Source organism: Perna viridis, chromosome 13, assembly GCF_037379345.1.
Source record: "Perna viridis isolate PV_CMFRI_1.1 ecotype Kerala chromosome 13, ASM3737934v1, whole genome shotgun sequence".
NCBI classification, from domain to species: Eukaryota; Metazoa; Mollusca; class Bivalvia; order Mytilida; family Mytilidae; genus Perna; species Perna viridis.
The window spans coordinates 2,324,408-2,348,679 of record NC_142457.1 but is presented as its reverse complement, the minus strand read 5'-3'; the positions used below and the strand labels follow the sequence as shown (position 1 = coordinate 2,348,679).

General features: G+C 33.4%; 2 protein-coding genes across 5 annotated transcripts in view; one reads left to right on the top strand and one right to left on the bottom strand.

Moving 5' to 3' along the window:
* The first annotated feature begins 3,974 nt into the window (after positions 1-3,974).
* Positions 3,975-6,931, top strand: LOC148599214 (leukocyte receptor cluster member 9-like). Of its 2 annotated transcripts, none has more exons than XM_088558988.1 (3): positions 3,975-4,096; positions 4,428-4,611; positions 5,452-6,931. In XM_088558988.1, the coding sequence occupies exons 2-3, from the start codon at positions 4,449-4,451 to the stop codon at positions 6,852-6,854; spliced, it is 1,566 nt and encodes a 521-aa protein (XP_088415114.1). In that variant the 5' UTR covers positions 3,975-4,096; positions 4,428-4,448; the 3' UTR covers positions 6,855-6,931. The 2 variants fall into 2 exon arrangements, with proteins under 2 accessions (XP_088415114.1, XP_088415115.1); XM_088558989.1 differs by lacking the exon at positions 3,975-4,096 and adding an exon at positions 4,166-4,316.
* A 2,957-nt stretch (positions 6,932-9,888) lies between these two features.
* LOC148599213 (interleukin-1 receptor accessory protein-like 1-B) overlaps positions 9,889-24,272 on the bottom strand; it is a 19,399-nt gene continuing 5,015 nt past the window's right edge. For all 3 annotated transcript variants that reach the window (XM_088558987.1, XM_088558985.1, XM_088558986.1), the window contains exons 2-9: positions 21,821-22,081; positions 20,944-21,083; positions 20,239-20,363; positions 18,967-19,086; positions 18,257-18,500; positions 15,833-15,970; positions 15,437-15,573; positions 9,889-13,370 (exon numbers count right to left, since the gene is read on the bottom strand). In XM_088558987.1, the coding sequence (XP_088415113.1) occupies positions 12,846-13,370; positions 15,437-15,573; positions 15,833-15,970; positions 18,257-18,500; positions 18,967-19,086; positions 20,239-20,363; positions 20,944-21,083; positions 21,821-22,071 (1,680 nt within the window). In that variant the 5' untranslated portion in view covers positions 22,072-22,081 and the 3' untranslated portion in view covers positions 9,889-12,845. The remainder of the gene's footprint in view (positions 13,371-15,436; positions 15,574-15,832; positions 15,971-18,256; positions 18,501-18,966; positions 19,087-20,238; positions 20,364-20,943; positions 21,084-21,820; positions 22,082-24,272) is intronic.

Genomic DNA, 24,272 nt, shown 5'->3' with positions numbered 1-24,272 from the left:
TCTGTCGGAATACTTTCCACCGTAAACGATTGTATGTGATCTGGACATATGTAGCTGTCATAAAGCTGGATTAAAGTTGGTTGAGCCATATTCGAGGATAACAAGTGCTTCCCAATTCATTTAATTTTTTTTACAAATATATCTGCAGTGAAATATGCTTGTGTTTAAAATTTTAATTAACTATGTATTGTCATACCCAAAGGAGCTTAAATGCATGTTCACAAACAATTTCAATCCCATCCAGTTTTTAATTTGATATAACCAATTTTGAGATTGTTTCCCAATGGCAATAGCCTGGAACATGTACGGATTAGCTTTCATTTTGTTAATTGCCCTATAACGAGAATAGGTATGGTGTATATGTCAAAGAGACGATAACCCCACCGGGATGAAAATGTCAGCTCAAGGCCACCTATTGGTCTTCAATGAACGACGAGGAAATCATCATACCACAAGGCAGACTGCAGATGCCCCAAAACACCATTACACACAGGTACAGCGAAAGAGTTGCCTCTATATACTCAAGTAACATAAAAAAATAAACTAAAGGTGAAAACGAAACACGACATACAGAGGCCAGAAATTCCTGACTGCGGACAGGCGCAAAAAATACGGTGGGGTTAGAGTACTTTGGCGTGATCACAACCTCCCTTTAAAATCTGGCCACTGTGGACGAAATATTACACAATTAAACACATGAAAGTCAGTTCAAACTGAAGGTCTGAGTCCTTGTTACAACGGAAAAAAAGAAACTGAATATATATATTAAACAAATGTACACACGAAGGACTACTAGCAGTTAACTGACATACCAGCTCCAGTACATTAAAACCTACAAAAATGGTCCCCATCTTATGTAAAATCAATCCCAATTCTTGTTGAGAATCACGGTACATCATAAGTCATACACTACAGAAGGACATAACCTGCCAAAAAACTGCTGTAAAAGTGTTTTAATTTCAATGTATATAAAGACCCTAGCTATGAGCGAATCAATGTTAATACCAAAAATGCTATCCCCAACGATTTGATAACAATATCATAACTATATCCCTTACGGATGAGTCTAGTCAACAGTTAAGTTAACGTATTTGGCGAGTGTCTAGCTTTCCGTGCTATGTATAGAAAATTAACGTAAAAACAAAGGGTGAGAGATACCCGCGGGTATTAATCCTTTACATGTGCATCAGTATTCGAGTTCCTTGTATTAGTTGTAAAATTTTGTGGATGTTTTTAGGAGCTTGTGATATCGAAAACCTTGATGTAGTAATTTGTCGGTTATATAAAGATTCCTTTCGTTAAAATCCGAAGCATTGATACAAATTCGAGCAAATCGAACCAATTGTGATATGTAAACACCATATAATGGTGACATGGGGACGTCACCATATAAACACGGATAGTTGACAATAAGAAGTGAAAAATTAACTGGTCTATTATGTATTAATTAATAATATCAAGCACTTGTATGTTATTCTATGCTCTATCCAAGGGCCCTTGGTCTTGTCTTGTACTAGTCCGGTGAGATCGGGCACTGAAGATGAGAATTAATGTATTGCCATTGTCATCTTAAAAAAATACATATAATAAGTAATATCAAGGTATATGTATATGAAATCTGTATCCCATTGACGTATCAACCCGAGACTCTTATATCATCCCAACGGCAACCGGCCTGCAGTGTGATATAGGTCGACGGTTGATACCACATGACCAACCCCCTGTACCCCACTGATAGGTCTAATTTTAATCAGATTGAGTCCAGGGGACACAGATGATGCCCCCACTGTGGATGCCTCACATGCAAGATTAGGCATCACGATAAATACACAACAATATGTTATCGTACCAGTAGACAAAACAACATTATTTTAACGTATTACATCCATGCCATGTTTATTATTGGAGAAAGACGTAGAAAATAATAGCAGTAATAATACCTACGTACCACACTCTCCAAAGAAGAGATAATGGAAAACCATAAATCCGTGCAATACTCTTTTGGTCCCTCTACCAAAGACGATGATTGTGATCTACCGTCTATGTACTGGATTCCTAAACTGCAAAATAATCCATACAAACAAAGCTACATAGCTGTATCTGCAAAATGTACCACCAAATCGCTTTCAAAACTTTCAGCTTCTATACTCACAGCTGTTAAAACGGGTCTCGAGTCCTACCACGATAGTGGTATTAATTCAATGTGGATCCTGAAATTCGAAAGATCTTCTGGAAACCCTCAATTCAAGATTATCATCAGAATGCCATAGCATTAAAACCTGTGATTTTTTAACTCTTTTTACTTCTATTCCCCATACTCAGTTAAAATCCCGACTCAAAAACGTTATACATCGTTAGTACTCCAAAAAAGACGGTACACCTAGATACAAACATGTAGTTCTTGGTAGAGATTCCTCATACTTTGTTAAAAAACAATTCCAAATCATCTTTCAAACATACAGTAGAAGAAGTTTTCAAAATGCTGGAATATATTTGATCGACAACATATTTTTCCTGTGTGGCGGACGCGTTTTTCAACAAACGGTCGACATTCCAATGGGAACAAATTGTGCTCCTCTGCTTGCTGACCTATTTCTTCACATTTATGAAGCTGGCTTAATAGCTGATCTGATCCAAAAGAAGAAACGTCGTTTAATTAGATCCTTTAATCTCAGTTTCCGCTATAAAGGTGACGTATTATTGTTAAACAATCCTAGTTTCGGGGATGGGAATGGAAAACTATTGACCAAACTATACGACAAACGCAATTACTTTTCATTCCGTATTGTCAACGCTTCAGCACCTACGTATGGAGTGTTCATGTCATAACTCATACGTTATGCCAGAGCTTGCCGTAACTACGCAGACTTTTTATATCGCGCCAGACTACTTACAATTAGGCTTCTGGAACAGGATTATGTTAATCGATACAAGATTATAAAGTCATCACTATAGAAGTTTTATGGTCGTCATCATGAACTCATGGATCGTTACGTTGTATCCACCTGCACCATGAAAATGATTTGTTCAACGTGTCATAGTATTCCCATCCATCATTCGTCTACCCTGGACTTGACATTATATGAGCAACTCGGCAGATGTTTCAAGAAAAGCAGAGGACGCTTACCCTACAAGTGCACATGGTCCTCGCTCCCAGCTTTTAGTGCATATATACTTTTGTTCCTTTGTATGCATTATTTTTGTTATTTTATGTTCTTCGTTGTGTCGGTCTGTTTTCCATATTTGGTCTTTGTCACTGGATACCATTCTTCAGATTTCCACTTGAGTCTTGGTTCCCTTGGTTGCTCTTCCGTGTCTGGCCTTTGTCCCTGGATTACATTCTTTTGATTTCTGCTAGAATCTTGGTCCCCTTTATTACTCATTTCACCGAGCTGCTAATTAAAGTCACTATTAGTTCTCAGTCTAATCCCTTAAGGGATTCGGCGCTGGAGAATATGGGCCGTCTTAGGCACCGGTCAAAATGTATCGCCACTTGTATAGGACCGGTGCAATAAATAAATAAATAAATAAATAATAAGAGCCTAGATAAAAGTTGCAATCCTATGGCTATCTGACTTGAAAAAAATGTCCTAGGTCAACTTGGTAAGAAAAAAGTTGTAGACTATTTTTGTTATAATAGTTTGTTTGTTTTTTTTAAGTAATGAAAAATTTAGTTCAAAGTATTTGTTCACAAAAAAAAACGTGTCCTATGGAAATTATCAGTAAAAAAAGTGGTGTCCCAACAAAAGCTTTATGTACATCAAAAAAGTGTGTGTCCTACTGCTATTTGCACTGGTCCTATGTGGCGATAAATTTTGACCGGTCCATTTTTAGTTACCTTTATTTTACGTTTTTAAATATAGAATGTATTTTCAATCGGAACTACTCGGTCATTTCCGCTACACTAAAACAATTTTGTGTAAGGAGAAAGCCTGAGGAGTTCCGGTCGTGGTTATTTTAGAAATTGCTTCTATTTTTAGTAATTAAGTCATAAAGTATTGCACCACCAACTAACAACAGTGTTGTCCATGTAGTATAAAAGGGGTGTGTAGCTGTTATTGTGACATTCAGACACTGTTTTTTTTTTGTTTAAAAGGTTAGTAAATTAAAATGATAGATGATTTGATTAAACTACATGTATTCAGGGACTTTATATTACTACTTGTATATATAGTGCCTGATGTATTAAAGCACTTCGGTTTATTTTTTTCAGTCAAGATTAAATTTCGGCTTTATTCATATCTCTATATCAACAACTCGTTCCGATGTTACACTCAATAGAAATTTGAGTGAATCTCCTACCAGCAAGGAATGATGTGAGTACAGACGAAAAAAAGGGTGATCGAAGAATTTTTTGTTTCATGATATATGACCTGCATGTACCAGTGAACGCAAGAAACAGATATTATTTTCCAATATATTTTCAGGTTTGCCAACCCCAAAATATCATGGCGACTACTGACAATACCAAAGCTCAAGCTGAAGAGGCTGCAGCAGTGAAACTTAACTTTAATGGACAGTGCAGGGTGATGACTGATGTTGGAGAATTTACCCATGTAATGACCCTTCAACCTAAAGACAGAGACATAATATATAAATTTCAGCTTAAAGGTAAGAATCCATTATTTACAATGTAGTGGAAAATAAAAGATGTAGTATTCTAATATAGGAGAGTTCAAGGGGCGGATTCAGGCGGGGGTGGGCTGTGGCGGGCGTGTGCCTCCCAAAAATTTGCCAAGCTTGGGTTGTCAGGGATAGATTTAGGTGGTTTTAGATTGAAATTTTAATTTCTCACTGATTTTACCACAAAAGATATCTACATTCCACTCACTCTAGAAGAATATTTCAAAAATTTAACCTCGAAAAATTTTTCGACTCGCTCTGCTCGGCAAAATTTTAACTCTGCGCCCCCCTTATCTAAAATCCTGGATCCGCCCCTGAGTTCTTCATGATGTCATCACTTACCTGTGATATGGTTTTGGTTGGCAAAGGATCCATTGAGTGGCATGGGGACTTGCGTTTAAATTATCATAACTTTTTCATTTTTTAAGATAATTGAAAAATTCTTTTGGTTCCCAAAATTGCAAATAAAATTCTTTTTATCCATGGAATTTGTAAATAAATATTCAGTAGTGAGAGTATATACAAGCATAAGATTTAAATTGTAATTTTATATGAAAATACAAAATATGACTTTTTTTATCTAAATGAAACACTTTACAGAACCAAAATTGGATATAAAAATAACAAGCTTATAAAGTTTTGAAAATTGGAATTCTAATCATGAAATTGACAATTGTTTATTTTGTTGTATATTTAACAACTATACATGTAGTAATTTTAATTTTGTTTATATCAAATATTCAAATTGGTCAAATTTGCAAATTTTCTGGCTTAGGAGATAATAATTAAATTCAATAATTTTAATGCAAGAATTTTCTTCATTTACAGGTTCATATCCCTCGACCAAACCCAACATAATCATACGATCCAGTATACTGGCTGAGGAGGATATTGAGAAGCTTACTGAAGAAATGGAAGATCTCTCTGATGCCAGTGTGGGTTCACATATGATTCAAAAACTTCTAGACAAGGCAAACCTTTGGATAAACCGGAGAAAAATCAACTGGGATGCAAAAGTAAAGCCTAAAAATTCAAGCAAGGAAAAAGCCATTAATCAAGTTTCATTGAGAAAACAACAGAGAAAGTCAAAAAAGGAGAAAATTGAAAAGGAGGAAACTGTAGATGAGAAGAAACCGTCTATGAAAACAGCAGATGATGTTGTGAAAAGAATTCTCTGGGATGGCAATCTCCCTACTGATGAATTCTTAGTAGGTTACATTGACAGGTTTCTAGGTATACAGGAAAAATATTTCACATCATTTAGCTGGGAAGATATAGCTTCAGTAGATTACAATGTTCTGGCAGTACCAAAACATAGAATTCAATACTTTAAATACAGAGATATCACAGTATGGGACAAAAATCGTCGATTAGATAATGTCTTTGGTTCCGCTGGTAGTAAACTCACTATATATGATGTAATTGAGCAGTATAATAATAAAAAAGCAGAGAATGATGGTGACGATGGGACTGTTGAAAATAATACCTATTTCAATGACGACAAAGATGATGACTCCAGTGATGATGATGGCATCACAGTATCCATAGGCAATGTGTGTGGTGTACAAGATGAAGAAGAGGAGAAAGAATGTGTTGACGATCAGGAAGACGAGTATGACAAATATTGGAGGGACAAGATGAGACCAAATCATTTCCTCGCTCTCAGGATCACCAGTGATGAAGTAAAGAATGTAATTGAAGGAATCCAGGACTCTATTATAGAACATGAGCCTACATATGAACAATGCTGTATACCACTGAATGCCTTACATCTTACATTATGTACAGTAGGACTAGATACACATGAACAAGTCGCTCATGCATGTCAAGTTCTGAAAAAAATTCAGGGAGAGTTAAAAGACATGATAAATAAAGACAGTAAAATCGTTTTTAAGGGAATGCAGAATTTCTTCAACCGTGTTCTTTATGCTAAATGTGAGTGCCCTCAAGAATTCTTTGACGTGGTCGCACATTTAAGACTCTGCCTCAAAGAGGAAGGAATTGACATTCGTGACAATCATGAGTTTGTGCCTCACATGACCATTATGAAAATAACCCGTACAGTTGCAAGAGCAACAGGCAAAAAATATATTGCCCCCTGGCTGTATTCAAATTCACAGGATATAGACTTTGGAAGCCAAATAGTAGACAATATTTTTCTCTGTGAGATGGGTATAAGTAGGCAGGGTGATGGATTCTACATTTCACCTCAGAAAATTGATTTGCAATAGTTTATTAAGTACATTTCCTTAATTTTTTTTAAAAAAGTGTTACAAGATTGAAGAAATAAATGTTTTATTTATTGGTACATATTGTACTTCTTTTTTTCAATTGAAAAATATTGAAATGACACAGGATGTCAACACTGAAGTGGTGATGCTTAGCCTATAGAATAACATTATGTCATACATATCTTAATTATAATCTTTTCTTAAAAGTTACCAAAAAATATTGGCGTTAGAACAACTAGATATCATGAGATGAACTTCTTTTCCTGTGGGCCCAACTTAACAAAAAGTGAATTCTGTTGAAAAGTTTGATGACTATTAATGATAAAAAAATGCAATCTAGATGAAGTTAAAAAGCAGTAATTTTACCTCAAGGTCAAAGGTCACCAACCATGGTATACAGAATGGTCTTCCAAAAGCCAATTATTAAAAACTTATTGATGGTTAAGTACACAACTTGCTACATTGAAAAAGAAAACACGCACACACGAACAATTTTTCCCAAAGGTCACCGACTCTGGTTGCCTGTATTGGATGACAGAAAAAGTTGATCACAAAAAAATATTTTTTACTGGGCCATAATGTGCAGGAGATTGTGTAAAACCAATCCCAAAGAATGGGACATGTCATGGTCATGCAATGACAGGTCTGGGGGTAGGACCTCCAATCCCACCCACCCCCAATTTTGTTGAAAATATTTCTGTTTCATGAAATTTTTGTGTTTTAATTGACTACTAATAGCCTGGAACATCAAACTGTTAACCTTCAGAACAGGTCATTTGGGAGATTATCCCACTTACACTGTCTCATGTGGGCGATTTTTTGTAAAAACAAATTTTTAAAGTAAAAAGTATTTTCACAGAAAATATAGTAATTTTAACCAAAAAAAAAAAAACCTCCCTCAAACTTTACATTTTAATGTGAGAGATTTTATTTTTTTCATTTCTTTTGATAGGAGTCCCTCTAATGTGCTAGAATTAACAGATATGGGATCATTCTAAACTGAAAAGTGTATTTGTCAATGAAGTGCATACACATATTAAATAAAAAAAAAACTTGGAAGGACAGACAGACACCTATTTGTACAAAAAAGCAATGCCAGAAATGTGGATAATGGTGCTCATATCACAGTAACTTGTACATGCTCCGAAGTATTAAAGATAACAAGTTATTTATCTTACATGTCCATGTTGGTTTTTTATGTTATTGGCTATTTCCAAAGTAGGGATTAATTTCCCACCAAAATTTACCTCCACTCAATAAATAAATGTATCTAAATTTCTGTTTTCTGTTTCTGTGTTGTTTTAAGTGTTCCTTTGTGTTATGTGACTTGTTCTTGTTGTGGTGTTTCACACACGTTTCTTTTTTTTTTTTTTTTTTTTTTTTTTTTTAAATATTTCCTGATTTCCTGTATTGTTTGCCCATGGATTTCACCTACACAGAAAAAAAATCAACATGTTTATGTTTTCAGGATTGCCATAAAAAACATGTTTCTGACTAGCAAATAAATTAGATAAAAATCATATGGTATATGTACAATGTATGTTTAAGTATGTTTGGTTTCACTTGAAAATATATGAATTCATGTTTTTTTTTAACAGCACAAACAAATATTTTTAATATAATGGTCCTAAACATATGTTCCGTATGTTTTAAAGCATGAGAAAACATATGTTACAATTTTTCCTGTGTATAGTTTGTATCTTCAGTATTGCTACTACATGTACTTCTGTTGAGTAGCCTTATCCTCTTACAACCATATTCTTTCATATCTTTCAAAACATTTGTACCAAGTTTCCTAACGACTTCACCAAAACATTTGTACCAAGTTTCCTAACGACTTCACCAAAACATTTGTACCAAGTTTCCTAACGACTTCACCAAAACTTTTGTATCAAGTTTCCTAATGACTTCACCAAAACTTTTGTATCAAGTTTCCTAATGATTTAAAGACTTCACCAAAACATTTGTACCAAGTTTCCTAACGACTTCACCAAAACATTAGTACCAAGTTTCCTAACCACTTCACCTTATCATTTGAACTAAGTTTCCTAAAGACTTCACAAAAACATTAGTACCAAGTTTCCTAACCACTTCACCAAAAACATTTGCGCCAAGTTTCCTAAAGACTTCACCAAAACATTTGTACCAAGTTTTCTACCTGCCTCACCAAAAACATTTGTAATAAGTTTCCTAATGACCTCACCAAAACATTTGTACCACGCTTTCCTAAGACTTCACCAAAACATTTGTACCAAGTTTCCTAACGACTTCACCAAAACATTTGTACCAAGTTTCCTGAACACTTCACCAAAACATTTATACCAAGTTTCCTAATGACCTTACCAAAACATTTGTACCAAGTTTCCTGAAGACTTCACCAAAACATTTGTACCAGGTTTCCTAACAACTTCACCAAAACATTTGTACCAAGTTTCCTGAACACTTCACCAAAACATTTATACAAAGTTTCCTAATGACCTTACCAAAACGTTTGTACCAAGTTTCCTGAAGACTTCACCAAAACATTTGTACCAGGTTTCCTAACAACTTCACCAAAACATTTGTACCAAGTTTTGTAACCACTCCACCAAAACATTTGCACCAAGTTTCCTAACCACTTCACCAAAACATGAACCAAGTTTCCTAAAGAATTCACCAAAATTAGAGTAGACATATTTTTGTCAGGTCTCTCATGTAAATGCATCCTGTTTAGGATTTGAGAACCAAATAAATGTGGAGGATACAAATATTAACTGACTGCAGTTCAATGCTAAAAAATGTCATGCATTATATCAAAGAACTAAAAGGGGAACGAAAACCTGGAACAATAGAGAGACATATTGATTAGATTAATATACATTATATTTTGTAGTAGATACATGTATCAGTGATCCTTTCTCAAGCTTTGTTGTCATGGCATAAACATTCTATCTGCACATTATTTTGATATTGTAGGTGTATTAAAACAATGGCTAGTGCATTTCAACATGAATAATAAAGTCTAGTTTGTATATTAGAAAGAATGACACAAATACACATGTATGACTGTTTTTTAATATTCTTGACTACTCTTACAAGTACCATGTGGCAATACACATAAATGTCCAATTCTGAAATCAAATGCACAGTATGAAAAGCAACCAAAGAATTTATATAATACATAACAGAAGTGGATCCATAAATATTTAAAGGGGGTTTTGATACCCCCAAAAATTAAAAGGGGTATGACTTTTATCTGCTTATATTTGCCCCTATTTTGTGCAAAATCAACAAGATTTTCCATCAAAGGAAGGTTCAAGTATTCCACATTTGAGCATTTTTTTTACTAAGTCGTGGACAGACACAAAATATGATTCAATATTTCCCCTATTACTAAACAATGCAGATTTTATAAATAAAAATTTCGAACTCAAGCTGCTGCTGAAAAAAAAATCCAAGGCCCCGCCTTGAGAAGAAAATGGTTTATGACTTATCAGATGGAGATCAAAAGTAAAGGGCTGGAAGGTTACTCTGTACTACTGGTATTTTGAAAAAGGTGACGTGCAAATATGCCACTCTAAAGTTACAATCTAAGAGAAGACTATTAAGTTGTTTTACTATGAAAGGGCTATTGTTTCTGGGACACCAATATTCTGCAGACATAAAATTTGATCAAAATCCATAGATCAGTTCACACTTACAAACTCTAGATCATGTTAATCCTTATCTAAACCTATAAGTTGGATTATCTCTTTTTAGCTCCCATGGCCAAGGCCATGTGAGCTATTGCCATCATGTCGTCATTAACAATTATACAAAACTCTTCTCCTCTGAAACTACTTGACTAATTAAAACCAAACTTGGTATGAATGTTCCTTGAGGAATCCTGCATAGAACTGATGTGGGAATTTTTGATATGTCAAAAAACATGGCCACCATTACTAAAAATAGAATATAGGGGTCAGACAGTAGTTTTTCACATATATCTCCTAAACCATTTGGATTAGCTGAATTCTGACATGGGTAAAAGTGTTCAGCATGATGAGATCTATCTCTGGTCAAATTTTGGTTTTAATCCGTTAAGCCATGTTGGAGTTATTGCCCTTTTTCACCTATTTTTGCTATTTTTAATGTTATTTCTTTCAAAAATGTCCTCTGACACTACTTGACCAATTGAAATCAAACATGGTATGAATGTTCCTTGGGGTATCCTGTATAGAACTAATGTGGGGATTTTCGATTCGTCGAAAGAAACATGGCCGTCATTACTAAAAAAAACACAGGGGTCAGACAGTAGTTTTTAACATATATCTCCAAAACCGTTAGGTTTATCCAAATTCTTTCAATAGCTGAAATGATCCATATTATTAGGACTACAAAAGTCTTCAGACTCCTTGTAAGATTTATTGCCCTTGAAAGGGGAAAAATTACTTTTTTTTTAAAATAGTTTTCAGTCAATATCTTGAAAACTATGATATATTAAAAGAAACTTTCAATTGTTGAAAAGATCTTGTAATAGTCCTACCAAAGACTTCTTGAGTCAAAATTGTTAGACAACTTCTTGTTTAATTTATTGCCTTTGAAAGGCAAAATTCAACAAGGTGAGCGAATCCTGGAAGCCTCTTGTTTCAAGCAACTCAATCTTCTGTTCATATAAAGTTTCAGCAAAATCCATTGAATTGTTCAGGAGAAGTTGGGCTTACAAAGTATGTGGACAAATGGCTGATGCACATCCACAAAAAATACCTATCCTACATATAAAGTTTCATTAAAGCCCATTGAAGTCTTCAAGAGGAGATGCACATACAAAGTACCAGTATATGGACCAATGGCCAACAGATGACATGGTGATTCCAATATGAAAATAATGTCCTGGAAAATGCAAAATCAATTAAAAAATCTATGCTAAAATAATTATAACAACTGCAAAATTGACAATAATCTATACCAAAATAACAACAGCAAAATTGACAGTAATCTATACCAAAATAACAACTGCAAAATTGACAGTAATCTATACCAAAATAACAACTGCAAAATTGACAGCAATCTATACCAAAATAACAACAGCAAAATTGACAGTAAACTACCGGTATATATCAATACCATAATTCCTTCCAGTTTCTAGAAAAGCAGAGGACACTTACCCTACCGGTGCACCTGGTCCATGCTCCCGGTTTTTAGTGGAGTCCGAATTGCTCATTTGCTTTTGTTACTTTGTATGATTTTCATTACTTCCTGTTCTTTGATGTGTATGTCTGTTTTCCATGACTGGTCTTTGTCCCTGGATTACATTCTGTTGATTATCGATAGAACCTTGGTCCCCTTGATTACTCTTCCAAATAATCAAAAGCACAATGCATACCTGTTAACTTTATGAACAGTTCATATGAGAGATTTTTATGTAAAAGCAAATTTGTTATGTGTATTTTTAATTATTTAGTACTTTTACAGTCAAACTAATACAGAAATTTCAACCTTAAACCTCCCCCAAATCTCACATTTTCATGTGGGAGATTATAATTTTTTTATTGATTTTGTGGGAGACTCCCCAAATGTAACAGAGTTAACTGGTAATGGCAAGTATCATTGATGGTGGAGTACTAATTTTTCGTTTTTTCACATGTTCAATCATGAAATTATAATTCCCTCAATCTCCCCAACTTTTAATGAAAACTTTTATTTAAGCTATCGATGAAAAGCTCTCAAAACATAGAGAATTGAATACTGGTAAATCATAAAAATTATGATGTAATGTTAAAGGCATTATTATATAGAAAAAAATTAGTAACCTGTTTGTCAACCAACTGAAAAAATAAGCCAATCTTTTAACAAAATATATCTTCAAACATTCACACTAAATTCTGTTCATTAAAAAAAAAATTGTTTAATTTTAATCTTCTATCCACATTCAAAGTTACAGTAGAAAAACAACAAACCAAAGCTTTTTAAGAATGGCCAGTTGGATTTTTAATGACTAAAAATTCAATAAGTCCCTGTATTTAATGTAAATCAAGTTAACAAAGGTTTCCTTTCCTCAAAACTTATTCTTCGACCAATACAAGAATCCTGACTACCACATGACTCTGTACTAGCCAATCGTTGGTTCCTATCAGTACCTTTGTGCCTCATAGAAACCTCATCCTCATAGGGACAACTAACCATGTGTGTACTGCGGTCTCCAATTTTCGTCACTTCATAGAGTTTATTCTCCATGATCTTATCTAGTTCTTCATACGCATCTCCAACTATACCAGAATCTTCTTTTCCTCCACCTTTTTCGTGATTATCTCCCCCAACTTCTACCATCTCTCCACCTTCCTTTTCACTATTCTTTCCTTCTTTTCCCATGCCATTTTCGTTCTTCTCTTTGTCCACTTTTACCAGGTCTTTCCCTGGTTCACCAATCGATTCATAGAACCTTTTCCAGAAATGTGGTTTTATATCTTGGTCTGTGAAATCAAGGAAAGTTTTACCAAGCAGTTTGGCAGGGACTTTACATTTTCCATACTTGATCAGAATCAGAACATCCTTCCTCTAAAAATAGAATAAAATGGTGGTCTAAACAACATGATTTGATAAACACATTTTTCTTCCATACAATAAATAAACATCACAAGAATGTTACAGATTGACCTTTAACCTTACAATATTCCCTTTACTATTTCATTAGCAAGGGGTATAATATAAATTCATCAGCACTTTGTGTTTTATTAATTTAGGATACTGTGAAAGTATTATTGTTCGTTAGATACCAGTTTTCGTGGAATTTGAGGGTTTGATAAACCACGAAATTTGGTTCCCGATAAAAAGGAAATTTTTCATTCGTTTGTATGATGGAGTTGTTGAAAACACAAATTCAAGAATCTACGAATTAATCATTTTCCCCTAAACCACAAAATTTGGTACCCACTAATAAAAGTTGACAGTTTACATCAAAAGTTCCTCAGAATAAGGATTTTAAGAACTAACACAAAATCATTTGAATCATTTCGCTTTTCTGGAGGTTTCATTAAAATTTCAAAGTTGAAGGATTTAAATCAATGCATTGTTTCAAGCTTATTGTGGTAATTTGTGGCTTTCAAGCATTATATGATGTACATATCTTAAGCTGATGTCAGGATCTTTGTGCAGAGGGCATAAACCAAGGTATAAATTACAGGAACTCACATCTAATTAAATTGTATAACTGTACAGTAAAGAGTGGAACATTTCTAACACAATACTTTAAAAAAAAAAAAAAAAAAAAAAACCCATAAAAATCCAGTACAATTACATGTACCTGCTAGATATACATTGTCAGAAGTATACATTTAAAAAAACAATTTGTTTTAAAATCCAAAGCAAAGAACCAAAAACTACAGACAAGGTATTTCTACCACTGAAAGTTTTGTATTCTTTTTTATAAAACAATATATTGCTTGTAAGACCAAAAGCAAGCTTTTCTATATCAAAGAAAATAATATACAGACCTTTAACCCTAACTGTAAAACATTTGAATGATAAAAAATAATCTAAGAAATGGTTTAATTTTATTGTGCCGTCATTGTTTATCATCATAATATTTATACATCTGTATAACCCATTGTTATTATTTAATTCAAATTTACCATCTACAAAGAGATAAAATGTGGAGTTATCTCCCCTCGTCAAATTTATTTCATTTATCAATGCATGTTCACATAATGGACTAATATCAAATACTATTTATATACATTAATGTCAGTGACTTATCAAAAATTCCCTGTGTAATAAATATAAGTTCTATTTCAGTAATGAGTGGTTCAAATTATTTCTCCACTCAAGATGGTAAAATTAAGATTTTCAACAAGCTAGCTTTAACTTTAGCATAAGAAAGGAGGAATAATCTAAATCAAGAAAAGGCTGGCGAAGAATTGATATCTTTCATCCAGTGCTTAACAAGCTAGAAAAACAGATGTCTGGACCTACAGCGCAATGCAGTTGTAATTTATAGTTGCTGAGGAAATGAGATGAAAAAAGTGTTACAGACGGATATACAGAACTACTGAACATAATTCCCATTAAAATTAGAGAATCAAAGTTTCCAGAAAACATGTATAACAACATATTATTTTCTTGTTACATACCCAGTTTTATGAAATTCTGTTCAGTAGATAGAGAGGAATTGCAATGACAAGATAATACATGTTGTTTTTCAGTAAATATCTAAGTTCAAGGGACATAACTCCCATAAAAATTAGAGAATCAAAATTTCCTGATAATTTGCATAACCACTTATGGTGTTCTTGCTTCATACCAAGTTTAATGAAATTCAGTTCAGCAGTTTGTAATGACAAGCTGAAGTGTTAAGGATGGATGGACGGACGGACAGACAAAATGACCCATCTGGTAGACCTGCTTCCACCTTCGGTGATGCAGGTAAAAAATCATGTAAATTTTTAAAAAATGGCTTAGAATGGGAAAAATTCTGATATTTCACAGAAATAATAAATTCTGTATAACTTCAGTCTTAGATTTTTTCTTACAAAATTGTCTTGACATTGTTCAGCACTGGTGATCATAATTTGGTTATTTACTCTTTCTAATAAGTTATCTTATTTGAATTGTACTAAGTCCTGTACCTGTGCGATAGCTCTGTTATGAGCCTGTTGGAGTTCAAACTGAGCCCACATTGACTTGAGGAAATTCTTTGACATGATAACTACAGTCTTTCTGCTCTTGTAGATTGAATCCATAATATTTTCTGCTATGGCCATACCTAAAAATAGAATCCATACTGAGTAATAAAATAAGATTGTCTGCTTCAGTCAAACCCCTAAATATGAAATCATACCGCCCACCTGTAGATTGAATTCATACTGGTTATAAAAGCAAGATTTCTGCTACAGTCATACCTTACTTGAGGCTCTAGAAAGTCTGATTAGCTTACCTGGTAAAAAAAAGTTGGGTTTTTATTAGCATTTCAAGGACACAAAATCAAATTAAGAGTCAAAATTGACAAAAATAGTTAACCATACCTGGCATAAAATCTTTAAAGTCTATATTGACCTGGTACCCTGCTTTGGTCAGTTCCTCAAACAATATGTCCTTGACCCAATGTTGGTCCTCACTGCTATATGATATAAACACATCATATTCTAACGGATGATCTGGTACTGTAAGATAAAAAATAAACTACTGTAATACGAAAAGAAAGTTTTGCCAGATGCCTTTTCCCAATGATTTCCGCAATCAATGTACTTTTGGGCAGCTTTTAATTCAAAATCATTCCCAAAATCTTAATATAACGTACTTTGAAGGAAATATTCATTAGTTCAATTTTTGCATAACAGGAATGACTGTAAAAAAATGAATTGAACTGTAAAAAAATTTCAGTTTGTAGGATAAAGATGCAAGTTATTAATTAGAACTGTGAGTACTCACAAAAGGACAACCTTACTCAGTACTTTCAAAAGTAGATTACAAGTTAGATTTTCTTTCCCCTTGAAAACATCTGCCAATAACAATCATCTTCATAGGGACACACATCTACATATACCCAACCTCTAAGTTAAGTTTCATAAAAATCTATAGAACAATTTAGGAATGGTTGAACACCAACTAGAAGATAAACAGAGGGATAGGGGAGACCACTGACACAGACTCTTTTAAGCAAATCTAATAGCAGCTTAAGCAAAGTAAAACATAGTAATTTTGCTGGAAAAGCATTTCATAATTTTTTTATCATTTACAGAAGCATATAAAAATGTTATATATGCTGAACACTGTGAATAATAATTCATGTTGAACTAAACTTGGCAAAATAATGCACATATTTTTTTTCAAGTGGAGGTAATTCTATCTATTAAACAATTTCCTATGTTTGCTGTTAGGTGTTTACAGTCACTGTCTATGCAAAAATCTTAAGACAATCATTCATCTTTTTCAAAATTTTAGGGAGGTGGATTTTAATGTTTATTTTTTTTCCTCTAAATTTTTGCTGTCATCCATGGTGATCTTAATTGACAAATAAAAGGATAAATTTTCTATTTTAACCCCAAAATTCATTTCTAATCTTGTGTCAATATTGGGACTCATGTAACCAGCTGCATGAAGATATATAAGTGTCATACACAATTCCCAATATGTTATATATTGATATTTTTTCCCAAACTGAAAGACACAGGCAACTTTTAAAAACAAGAGAAAAATCACTTATCCAGGCAGGAGTAAAAAGGCAGGGTGAGCAGGAACCTTGAAAAATCACTTATCCAGGCAGGAGTAAAAGGCAGGGTGGGCAGGAACCTTGAAAAATCACTTATCTAGGCAGGAGTAAAACGCAGGGTGGGCAGGAAGCTAGAAAAATCACTCATCCAGGCAGGAGTAAAAGGCAGGGTGGGCAGGAAGCTAGAAAAATCACTCAACCAGGCAGGAGTAAAAGGCAGGGTAGGCAGGAACCTAGAAAATCACTAATCCAGGCAGATGTAAAAGGCAGGGTGGGCAGGAACCTAGAGAAATCACTCATCCAGGCAGGAGTAAAAGGCAGGGTGGGCAGGAACCTTGAAAATTCACTAACCCAGGCAGGAGTAAAAGGCAGGGTGGGCAGGAACCTTGAAAATTCACTTATCCAGGCAGAAGTAAAAGGCAGGGTGGACAGGAACCTAAAAAAATCACTTATCCAGGCAGGAGTAAAAGGCAGGGTGGGCAGGAACCTTGAAAATTCACTAACCCAGGCAGGAGTAAAAGGCAGGGTGGGCAGGAACCTTGAAAATTCACTTATCCAGGCAGAAGTAAAAGGCAGGGTGGGCAGGAACCTAAACAAATCACTTATCCAGGCAGGAGTAAAAGGCAGGGTGGGCAGGAACCTTGAAAAATCACTCATCCAGGCAGGAGTAAAAGGCAGGGTGGGCAAGAACCTAGAAAAATCACTTATCCAGGCAGGAGTAAAAGGCAGGGTGATCAAGAACCTTAAACATTTTCTCTATTTACCATTTAAAGACATTTCTCATAAAATGATGTACATACTATGAAAATGCTTTTATTCATGGATACCAATTTTTGTTGACTAGGAAAACACAAGTTTGTGGATTCTTGAATTTGTGGTTTTGAAGTTTTCAGTATACAATGTACAAATAAATGGAAATTTCCTTTTTGTAAGGGAACCAAATTTCATGGTCTAGCCTACTCACGAAACCATGAAAATTGGTACCCAACAAACAAAAGTACTTTCACAGTACTCAAAATGAAGTGGTTTCTTCATTCCAAAGATTTTTTATTTCTTTTTTACTAAATGATATCAATACTATAGAGCATTGTCTTATAATAACTAATACATCTTCATCTCTTGTTTTTTTTTATTATTATTCTGCTGTATGGTATATGGTGTTAATCTTTCTTCATTAAACATTATTTAAATATTTTGTGATTATTTTTTTTTATTAAGAATAAGACTTCCAACTCACCTTCATAATGTTCAAGGTCAGGTGCCTCCCAGTCAATGTTTTCTTTTTTTCGCCTGCAAGTTACTATGACAACAGATGTAAACAAAACTATGACAACAAACCCAGCTCCACAACCAATAGCAATAATAGTCCATTGCAATCTCTCCCCATCTCCAGGAAATTCTTCCTCCAAGAGCTTAAGGTGACGAGAATCATTTCCATAGCCATTTTCACCATAACATTCATAATTTCCAAGGTCATCTTTCTGTGAACAATAAACAGGAATTCAAATTAGTAGTGGTCTGTTAGGTCGTGGACTCTCATTTCTGATTTAGGACCTTAGAAATTTCCTTTATCTAATTCCTGGACCTTCAACTGTTTTCACTGACACTTTATTTAGGTCTTTTGTATTTACTAAAGTGGACCATTAATTTCAAGCTGGGAAAAGTCCAGGATCTTCTATTCTTGAAGGTAAATCTGAACCCCTGGTAAAAAAAACAATGTGCTACAAGAGCTGGGAAGTCAGAACACAGGCACTAGACATTCTTTTCATTAATAAATTAGGTAATTTCTTGTGATCAGGGGAAAGAACTTAAAATTCAAAATAAACCCAACTGTAACAAGTAAAAATGTTCCACAAATAGAAAATTTTATTGGTAGAAGTCCCTTCCCTAAAACCTTATCAACACATTTTTACAAAAGAAGACTATTTCATGACTCTATAAACATACGGATATATTCCTAACTAGTAGAGTATAGACCATCTGATTCCCTAGTGGGTAGTTGTTATATTCTGTCTTTGTAGTATCCTCCAACATACTGCCATTCCTTCTCCACTGCATAATACTTAGCTGTAAAATAGAGGGAGATCAATTTACATGCCCCATTTACTGTAAAATGGAAGGAGATCAATTTACATGCCACATTTACCGTAAAACGGAAGGAGATCAATTTACATGCCACATTTATTGTGAAAAAGAGGGAGAAATAGGTAAGAGTAGGACAATATAACTACCAAATATGTTAACTGTAGAAGAGCCATTGTTTGCAGAGTACCAATATTCATGGTTTTTCAAGGAATGGAAAAAAATGTGAAACTACCATACTCCAATCAACAATTAAAAAAACCCATAAACTAATGAAATTTGGTAAGCTACAAAAATTGATACCCCATCAAATGAGTTTTTACTGTCTCAGTATTTAATTTGAAGAAAGCACAATCATCATTATAAAAGCTTATCTAGTGGCAGATAAACATTTCATTCTTCTATCCAAGTTTGTAGAGAATGAATTCTAATGAGTACTTTTTTTATAAGACTATTGTTTATACAGTAATTGTGAAGTCAGGTTTAAGGGATCATTTGTCAAATAACTCGAAACTTCATGGTGTCATTTTTAAAGTTTTTTGAAACATCACATAATCAAAGTTGAAAAGCTGTAAAGTTAAAATGACCCACGACACCCCCCTTTCCATATTTTGATTTGGTACACAATCTAATGGTTTTTTTTGTAGTTTGATAAAAATACACAACTAAGTTCCCAAAATATTTTTAACTTCATTTTGAGTGTTGGTACTCTTTTTCCTGTTGAATTTATAAACTACACTTTTGTATCAAAAAGTTATGATAGATTTTCCTGTTACACGCTTTAAATTTCCATTTTTGAAATAGCCACAAAACCATTGCAATAAAAATCAATTCAACATTGTCCCCAGCCAGCTGCAAAATTTGGAAATTTCATGCTGTCTTTCAGCCATACAATTTTTTTTTAAATGTGGATTCTAATTTGTAATCATGTGTTGAAGATAAAACTGCAAAAATGACAAAAATAAAACTGTTATGAAAATTTTCAGGTTTACATACCTCTGACTGACTTGATCCTTCTCAGGTTTACATACCGCTGACTGACTGGATCCTTCTCAGGTTTACATACCTCTGACTGACTGGATCCTTTCTCAGTTCTACATACCTCTGACTGACTGGATCCTCCTCAGGTATACATACCTCTGATTGACTGGATCCAACATCAAAAGTACAACTTATATTAATACTGGTTCCCAGTCTAACTGTTTGCTGTAGGCTCTTTGGTACTGTATCTACAATCCTTGGATGGGTTACTGGAATGGCCTCTATAAATAAAACAGGTCATATTAGTACATCTATTTTAAATCCAAACATTGGCTAAAACACCCGTAGGATTTGCTCCATGTTAGAAGCTGACCTTCAATTAACATCACCATTATTAAGTTGAACAATTTTATCAACACAAGCTTTATATTATGGGAATTGCCCATCATTGAAGACTGTGTAGTAATCAGAAGAAATTCAGTTATTCATTGCTTGACTTTTGGTGGAAGACTGTCTCATTGGCAATCATACCACATCTCTTTAGAAAGAGCTTTATCTGATCATTTATTTCAGTGTAAAAGCCTTCCTATTTTTTTTTCAAGGTTTTGAATAAATATGAACTTCAGCATCAAATAAGTAGTGGTGATAAAAAAAGGTAATGTGGCAATCTTAAAATAGAAATGGAAGGTCTGACTGAGTCCCAAGAAATTTACTTGTAAATGGTGTAAGGCATTCTATTAATAATCTTGTATGTACAACTACAAACCGTTAATTAAATTTAATTACAGGTCTATGGTACAACCAACTGTTGTCTACAAATTTAAATTGAACTTGTTTTAAATGACCTCTCCTCATACTTACCATTGACAATAATGTATTCACCATATGATACTGAATTGTTGTGCAAGGTCGTGCTGCAATTATATTTTCCACTATCTACTGTCTTCAGATCGTTAATAATAAGGGAACTAACTCCAAGCTGTGGTTCAAATTTAATGCTAGTACTGATAGTTAAGGCAATAATAATAGTTAAAAAAGTATAGATATATTTATAAAGGGAGGTAAGTATTTTTTTTCAGCTATAAAGAAGAAATTATGTCACTATGTCAATGATTTCTTCTAAAGAATTTTGTATTTACATGGTATATTTGACCAGATATCATATTATATAATGTAATTTATAAGACGCAGAAATTTTCAAAGTATCCAGTGCAGCAGTGAGGCGGGTGTTTCTAGAAAATCAGAGAACGCTTACCCTACCGGCGCACCTGGTCCATGCTCCCAGTTTTTAGTGGAGTCCGAGTTGCTCATTTGCTTTTGTTACTTTGTATGTATGACTTCAGTTACTTATGTTCTTTGTTTTATACGTCTGTTCTCCATGTCTGGTCTTTGTCCCTGGATTACATTCTTTTGATTACCGCTATAACCTTGGTCCCTTGATTACTCTTTCAATAAATGCTAAAAAATAAGTGTTTTTAAGATTGGCTATAAAATAAATTGATCTGACCTTACTCAATCCCCTTGGAATAGTTCACAAAAGACTGTCCATAACCCCAACCTCATGAAGTTAATCTCAGCCAAACTCTAGCAGCTAAACCAATATAAAATTTACCCAAGCTTGACACACATTGGATTGATTCTATCCCTAGAATTCATAACAGCCCTGGTTGCCACAAAACTGAATCAAGCCAATCACTCATTAAACTGAAATGACCTGTTCTAATACATATAAGGATATTGTTGATTATCCTGGTGAAGCTGTATATCATTTTTCCACCATGTGATATCTGCATTCTTCGGCAGTACCTCACAATATAAAATCATTGATTCGTACTCAGTATACACATTCCGCAAGAACATCGGGCAGAGTTTGACATGCCCTGATGTTGAGCACTGATCTGGCTGTAAACTACCAGCTGATAAACATCCACCAATCAGGAAGAGAAGTATTTTAAGTAGGTCATCACAATCAATAAAGTTCTTATTCATTTTATAACATCTGGAAAAAAAAAGAAATTAGTAGCATCAACTAAAATAGAAAAAAATGGGTATAATGAAACACAAAAAAATGCACTAGCATATAACCTAAAACCAACATAGTAAATACTTTCAGAGCTAAAGGTCTCTAACAAGTGTAAAACACCTTTAAATTCTGAAAGGCCTCAACAACAACAACAAAAAATAAAATCCATCACAACTGAACAATGACAATTCTACTAAATCCAACTCATGAAAAACAATGTACATATATATAATGACACCAAAACACTGATAGTGAACAGGTGCATGAAATCTGTGGGGTTTAAAAAAGTTATATAAGGAAGTTTTGTTTTCCTAAAGAGAGCTCAGAGACTGACACTTTAATTTCTAGGATAAGGATATGTTACCTGCAGAAGTCAAAAGTTCTACTGCCACTATTAGGAACACACTGATAAATATAGATTGAGCATCCATATCCAATACCATCATTGATGGGCGTACATTGTGGTAGTAGAGTTAAGAGGGGTATAAAATTGTTTATTTATTAGCACTAACACATTTACAGGAAACGGTTATGACTTGATATATCAAGATGATATAAAAAAAAGAACATTTCTTTCAATGTGCAATGGAGATTTGGAACATATTTAATATTTAATTTTATGTATGATGTTGAATAACTTTTAATATGTACATGTATTTTACTAAGACATATACTTTGTCTCCTAAAGAATTAATAGACAAAAACACAGGAACATATAATAAATATATGTATCCAGGATCACTGACATTAATTTAATAATCTGGCTGTCTGTCCTGAAGAAGAGGATTCATGGAGTTAGCAGTCTCACTTGGTGTCTGTCTGTTAAATGACAAACTATAGTGGATCAAAAGTACTGTACAGAATAATTAACCTGCTGAGACACTTCCAAGTTCAGTACTATTTTTGATAGCTAATAACCTTTCATTGACACTTGTTAACACCCAATAATGCCTGCATGCATAGTTCGTTGCAGCTATATTTTTAATTGTTTTTAAAACCACTTGTTGGTGTACCCATTCAACAGTTTCAAATCACTTCTTGATTTTACGTACTTTTTAAATGACAGCAAAATTTTGCAGTCATATAACGGTATGTCGTCATCGTCCATGAACACTAATCCAATTCCCTTCAATAACTTAATTGTGTAGAAGTACACAGATCTTTATAAAAATATACTACAAGATGCCATGCCATAAAAAGAAGCCTAGGATTGAATTTGGGGATAAATTGACTTGAAACAATTAGGAATTAGGGGACTAAAAGGGGCCAGAAACAGGCATTTCCATGATACACAAACAATAACATATGGCAAGCCAGAGTTGACAAAAATCAATATTTTGTAATATTAGAAAATGAATTTGTATTATTACAAAATCATTTTTTAATATTAGAAAAGATTTTTTAATATTAGAAATTCATTTTGTAATATTAAAAATTCATTTCTAATATTACAAATTCCTGATTTAGTGATATTATAAATCATCAGATATTTTGTAATATTACAAATTGAATATATATTAGAAAAGTACTTTGCAATATTGCAGAGTCAGTCACATTTTTTAATATTACAAATGATTTTCTAATATTAAAAATCATAATTGAATACGACAAATCCATTTTCTAATATCAGAAAATCAATTTCTAATATTAAAAAGTCGCTTTTTAATAGTAGAAATTCAGTTGATTTTTTAATACTGAAAAGGAGTTATGTGATATTAGAAATTTAATTTGTAATATTAGAAAATGACTTTGTAATATTAGAAAATCACTTTGCAATATTGCAAAATCAGTCACATTTTTTAATATTACAAAATGATTTTCTAATATTAAAAAATCGTAATTGAATACAAGAAATCCATTTTCTAATATTAGAAAATAAATTTCTAATATCAAAAAATCGTTTTTTAATATTAGAAATTCAATTGATTTTGTAATATTAAAAAAGAGTTTTGTAATATTAGAAATCTAATTTGTAATATTAGAAAATGAATTTGTAATATTAAAAAATATTTTTTTAATAATAGAAAATACTTATTTTTGTGCACTTTGGCTTGCCATAATAACTTGAGTAAATGTGAATACAACTTATTAAAATTGTACTACTGTGCCATACCCCAAAAGAAGCTGATATTGATTTTGGGAGTTGTGACTTGAATCATTTAGGAAT